The sequence below is a fragment of the Apaloderma vittatum genome, unplaced genomic scaffold, assembly GCF_000703405.1.
Source record: "Apaloderma vittatum isolate BGI_N311 unplaced genomic scaffold, ASM70340v1 scaffold9225, whole genome shotgun sequence".
Taxonomy (NCBI): domain Eukaryota; kingdom Metazoa; phylum Chordata; class Aves; order Trogoniformes; family Trogonidae; genus Apaloderma; species Apaloderma vittatum.
In genome coordinates this window covers 44,699-50,892 of record NW_009718754.1, presented here as the reverse complement: position 1 = coordinate 50,892, position 6,194 = coordinate 44,699, and the positions used below count along the sequence as shown (strand labels likewise).

The window sequence follows — 6,194 nt, the reverse complement described above, 5'->3', positions numbered from 1 at the left end:
ACAATAACAGCCTTTCCTATATAAAGCAACGTACAAGGATTTCCAGCTGAAGATCACTACTTACACAAAATACTCCTTGACTGACTTGTCTGAGGTCACATCTGTGAAGCGCTTTGAGCGCTGCAGTAGATTTTGAGAAGTTGTGCAGGGAGTGGCTGCCGTGGTAGCTTTTTGCATTTGTGGAGAGAACAGAGAGGAGAAGTGTCACACACACAGGAGTGTGCGTGTGCGTGTGTTGGTATTATACAGAAAGATCTATATGGGCCAGTTAGCTGCTGTTTAAATAACAGTAATGTTCTTACTGGAGTTTATCTATACTGAGTATTTAAAATAAAAAGTTCCCAGATTTTATATGTTGCACAAGAAACACTTGATGTCTCTATATCTAAATATATGTATGTGCAGAAACACATTTTTGACACTTGTTTTAGACACTTGCATGCTGCGGCTTGAAATGACATGGCCTTTACATGACTGCAGCTGTATTTTTCCAAAACAAATAGAAGTTAAATGTCTTTGTAAATATTATTTCTCGTTAATTTCTGCTTGAATTGTGCTTTTGTTTATTTTTATATATAATATTTATATACATACAGCACACACAGAGTAAGGCTATAAGTAAACCACATGTGGGTTTAAAAAAAATGCATCTTTTTTTTTCGTGGATCTCTTCCTACTGTAGCACTGTTCTGTAATACAAACAAAATAGTTTTGTTTTTTTTTGGCTTTCAGAAAATGGATCCAAGTGGTGTAAAAGTGTTGGAAACAGCAGAAGACATCCAAGAAAGGCGTCAACAAGTTTTGGACCGTTACCACAGGTTCAAGGAACTATCTTCTCTAAGGCGCCAAAAACTTGAAGATTCCTATCGATTCCAGTTTTTCCAGCGTGATGCAGACGAGCTTGAAAAATGGATCCAAGAGAAACTGCAGATAGCATCTGATGAAAATTACAAAGACCCGAGCAATTTACAGGCAAGTCCTCCTGCCATTTTATGATTGCTGTACTATTAATTTTAGGACGCACCAGGTCAACGGGGATAGACAGAACAAATACAGAAATGTAATTTAATCTGAGAGCGGTGAAGAAGGATGGATGCAAATACCCGTGGCCTTGCAAAGGGTTCTTCAAAAGCCTCGTTTCTTTGCTGATATAAATGGAATATTTCTAATAATGGATTAGATGCTAAATCAACGTAGAAAAAGTTACACGGTGCAATGTAGCCTGAAACTAGCTTTGTTTACTCCTAGAATTTGTTGGGCACTTTGACTCTGTAAATAAGCATGAATTAACTTTTATTGCTTCCACAAAGAAAGATACTTGTAGAAAATTAACTTGTGTGGGTGGGACTAGCTTCTCAGGTGTTTGAACGCTCCGGTGTACAAGAGCACACACAATAATGAAATAACTAAAATTGGGATGTTTGAATCCACCCGTGAAGCATGTCACACAGCTGTGATTTCAGCTGTGCTATGTCATTGTATGGTACTGACTGTGCACAAAAGACACAAAAAATCTTCAAGCTGGGAGATGTGGAGGAGACCTGTGCACAAGTCTTAGTCACGTTCTTTGATGTTTTACTTGTAGGGGAAGCTGCAGAAGCACCAAGCCTTTGAAGCTGAGGTGCAGGCCAATTCAGGGGCTATCGTTAAACTGGATGAGACTGGAAATCAGATGATCAATGAAGGTCATTTTGCGTCTGAAACCATAAGAGTGAGTTATAAAACCTTTACTTCCTCCAGCAGACTTTTCCTTAAAACACTTTGTATAGATTGCACGAATAACTATGTTCCAGAATGCTTTTTAAAATTCTGCAGGTATTTGATTAGTGAAATCACAAGACAATTTGTGTTTGTAAAGCTTACGGGTATCTTCCTCTTTGATGAGCAGCCAGCTCATGTATTTTGTGGATCCAGCTGCGAGGTGAACTGGATCTCAGTGAAGGCCAGGAACTTAAACTGGAAAATCGTCAGTAATTCAAAGATGCGTTCAAAGTCACACGGCAAATGATTAATTAGACTTATGGTTCTTCCCAAAATGGCACAATATCGAGAAGCAGCAAACTGACAAGTCCTGGTGTCCGGGATGGTGACCACTCGTTTTTTGCTTACTTATAGCGTTTTAATTTTCTGCCATAATTATAAGTTCCACAAGCAATCGGACCAATAAACTTGAGACATCTAATTCCATTGTGCTGTGGCTCAGGTCAGGTCTCTGGTGAGCTTTGCTTTATGGTTCAGGTGCACTGGCCGTATGTTCGAATCTCTGGGTTTGCGTTCCGCTGCTTTTTGTGTGAACTCAAGTCCAGCGCTGTGTCTGCTCTGCTTCTCCCACAGTGAACGGCAGCTGCTTCCTCAAATCCCTTTCTGAGATCCACTGTTCTTTTCTTTCACTTTAACTCTCCCAACCTGTTTAGTGCAATGACAAATGTATTTTTGCAATCTTTGCTGCTGCACTAGATGGATGTACATTTGATTGTTGTAAAAAATCTGAGCAAACTGTAAATCTTATGTAATGACTCGATAATTATCTTTTACTCCTTATCCTATTTATTCTCCTTTTTCTCTGCGTTAGTGTTTTCTCTTGCTCCCACACACATACATGCACGGTATTTTTTGTTCTGCATACCACCTCCTTTAGCTCCCCTTTTGTTCAATCTGCTGTTTCTGGGCCTCGCACGTTTCAGTGCCGGTTATGACTGCATTTTTCTTTAATGCAAAGAAGTGGTTTAAAGCTTTTCCCTGTATAAGATTTGGTTGTAGCTTTTATTCCTTCTCAAAAGGAAAACTTTTGTGGTATTTTTGTAGTGATTATCAAACTTCTGTTCATCATCTCCTTATAACTGAAAAGATGGTGAGTAAGAAAAGCCGATTTTTTTGAAATTTGTTATAAAAGAAACCTAAGCTAGTGATTATCTTGGAAATCTCATTCTGATTGTATAATCTTTACCACAAATTGAAAAAAACCGCATTGAAGTTTGGGGATCTGAAGTAAGAGCGTGTCTTATCTGCTTGATACAAGTTGATATTTGTGTTCCGCGTGGAGTGGTAATTTACCTTTTAATGGTTCAGTCTTTCACGCCCTACCGGACCGCCCAGCGCCCGATAGTAACGGCTACCCAAGTGGGGATCCACATACGAGTAGGTGAAACGTCTGGCTGTGCAGTGCAACATCTTGGAACGTCTCCTTTCTTCCTTGGTTGGCAGTTTGCTCTGTCCTTTTGGGCAGTGCTAGGAAATTGCCTGAGCCCTTTTCTCCTCTGCAACCTCCCTGAGTGAACTTTCTAAATGGATTAAATGGGCGTCCGCCCGTGGTAAACGTTCAAAAGCTTCTCTAGCATGACTTTCAAGTTTCAGATCTCGATGAGCAAAGCGTTATAGATGATGGGTGGAGCAGATACTTTCCTGTTTTGCAAGTTATGTGCTTGTGTGGGAGTGTGGTTTTTCTTTTAATTGTCTATAAAACTTATGGTTGCTCGCAACAGTTTTGAAAGGCAGAGTGCAGCCAGAGCAAGACTCAATATTAAAACTGGGAGTTGCTCCTAGTATTTCAGTAGTATGTTACTTAACAGTGTCGGCCAAATATGTTTAACTGATCATTGGTAGGAAAAATGGGTAAAACGCTGTGAGGTGGCAAAGTGAAGGAAAATGTCTCGTCTTAAATAAAAATTAATTCCTCAGGTGAAGATGAGATTCACTTTGGGAAAAGAAATCTTCTGTTAAGGTCAGGAAGGGAACAAATCTGATCTAATAAATCTGATACAGGATTTTAATAGCAACATCCCATTGTTCTAGACTCGACTGCAGGAGCTGCACCGACTATGGGAGTTACTGCTGGAAAAGATGAGAGAGAAGGGAGTCAAATTGTTGCAAGCGCAGAAGCTGGTGCAGTACTTACGGGAATGTGAAGATGTCTTGGACTGGATCAATGACAAGGTATTTTATTACCTGCCTTTATTGTGTTCTTGATGGGAAATTTGATGTGTGTGTGTGGAAATTTTCTGCCAACACATAGTTGCTGGAGTTCAGGTAGTCACAGAGAGCTTTTAAAGGCTCCTGTACGTTTTGTTTACTTTATTCGTATTGCATAAGCAGTAGGTCTGCAAACTACTGTTTCTTCTTTTGCGGCCACTACAAAAAGATAAACTAGAGGAAGCCTGTGTGTTGGAGAGAATAGTTAAACATAATCAGTTCTTTTTTTGCTTGGAGGAGACCTTCAAATAATCAAATTGAAATTTCCCATAAAGGAAATCTACAACATGTAAAGAAAACATTTTTTTATAAATGTTCTAAATGATTTATTATAGAAAGTAGCCAGCCTAACTGGCAAGCGGCGTGTACTTAATTACTTCATGATGGAGTATCTTTAGATGTGCAGTGTGAGGACATTAGCTGCAGGAAAACTGTTGGCTCTTGATGCTTTGAACTCTGAGGAAACAGACCACAAACCACACTATCGAGAAAAAAAGCCACAAAATGATCATGTAGGTTTTTTTAATGATGGTTTGCTGTTCTGTGTCGCTGCGGCTTCAAACTGTAAACCCTGCATAACCGTTACTGAACCTGACAGTGTGCTTCTCATAAAGAAATCTTGCATCAGAAGCCTGTAGCAAATACCTTAAACAATCTAAAAATGTAAAGAAACTCTAGTTACTCCGTGTACTCCAAAATAAGGTGGGCAATTATGTTGTAGGTTTAAAAGTATGAGGTTTTGTGCGTATTTTCTTTCAGTAATTTAGGTTGTTGTAGTAGTGATCATTGTACACATGGAACCAAAAACTTAGGGTAGAATAACTGGTTATATTCAATAGCTTGAAAAATGAACAAGAGCAAGCAAGATTTAAAAATAATACCCGTGGTGATCTTTCATATTTTCTGCAATAATGGTCAGATTTGAGGAGTGGAATTTAATGGAGGAAACTTTGTAGTTTTAAATCTGACTTTAAACACAGTGATTGTAACTGTCTTTGACCTAATCAGTCAAGATTAGGGCACTTTGCTTCCTGATTTGTAGTAGTGATTTCCCTTAGGATATACTGAAATTTAATTTTTTATTTTTTTCCCTCTGCTTAATGTACTAGGAAGCAATAGTGACCTCAGAAGAGCTTGGGCAGGACTTAGAGCATGTTGAGGTTTTGCAAAAGAAGTTCGAAGAATTCCAGACAGACCTTGCAGCTCATGAAGAAAGAGTAAATGAAGTGAACCAGTTTGCTGGGAAACTTATCCAGGTAAATGTTTGTGTGTGTTGAAAATCTCTGTGGGCGAGTGTGGTCTAAGACAGCAAGCTTTGGTCTGCACCCCCCTTTTCCTGCCTGGTTTGGTAGCAGATCCTTAAGCTTTACTCTACATGTGCCCAGATACGTGGCTATCTTAATCTCAGGTGGTCATCCTTTGATACACTTGTTTTTCTGCTGAACAGCAACTGCCACAGCTGAGAGCGTTCCCAAAAATGTGGAGAGTAATGATGAGTAAGATAAACTGTTGTGCTTGGGGTTAAATGTGTTTCCCTTGGACAACTAGGATTAATAGATCTTCTCTCCTGGTATGTCGTCTGGGGCTTGATCATGGATGGAGACAGGGCAGGAAAAGTATTGCGTTCTAGGAAAAAAAATACTGTTCACAGCTCTCGTCCTATTGACTGGTTAGTATATAGGGAAACTTAGACTACTACAGGAGAGTTGAAAGTTTACACAGTGAGCTTTCAGGGAAACTATGGAATTGAGGTATCATCTGGAAAGTACAGTAAATATAAATCGATCTCTTGGTGGTGTCACAAGGTTTTGTCAGTGGATAGAAAACCAGAGAATATATGAAAATAGCGTTTTTCCTTTGCTTGCTAGGAACAACACCCTGAAGAGGAACTGATTAAGTCCAAACAGGATGAAGTAAATGCAAGCTGGCAGCGTCTTAAGGGGCTTGCCCTTCAGAGGCAAGGAAAGCTCTTTGGGGCAGCTGAAGTTCAGCGCTTCAACAGGTACGGTCTTGGCTGGATCTGCTGAAGTGATGTAGTGTTTGTGTGGATGTTTGATGATGCATTCACCAGCTCATTCTAGTATGTGAAGAGCTACTGTGGCCTCTTATGTTTTGGCTTTACTTTTCCTCGTGGCTGGTTGAATAAGGGCCTTGTTGTTCTAGAATTACCTTAGAATAGCCATTCTAATTTAGCTTTTCTACACTTGGCAGTTCTGTTCATTCCT

At 39.6% G+C, this 6,194-nt stretch overlaps 1 protein-coding gene across 5 annotated transcripts in view; it reads left to right on the top strand.

Moving 5' to 3' along the window:
- The first annotated feature begins 732 nt into the window (after positions 1-732).
- SPTAN1 (spectrin, alpha, non-erythrocytic 1) overlaps positions 733-6,194 on the top strand; it is a 42,884-nt gene continuing 37,422 nt past the window's right edge. For 4 of the 5 annotated variants that reach the window (XM_009870365.1, XM_009870364.1, XM_009870363.1 and 1 more), the window contains exons 1-5: positions 736-972; positions 1,586-1,711; positions 3,793-3,933; positions 5,079-5,225; positions 5,838-5,971. In XM_009870365.1, coding sequence (XP_009868667.1) covers positions 736-972; positions 1,586-1,711; positions 3,793-3,933; positions 5,079-5,225; positions 5,838-5,971 — 785 coding nt within the window. Of the gene's footprint in view, positions 973-1,585; positions 1,712-3,792; positions 3,934-5,078; positions 5,226-5,837; positions 5,972-6,194 lie in introns of all 5 variants that reach the window. The other variant, XM_009870362.1, reaches the window with a different exon arrangement.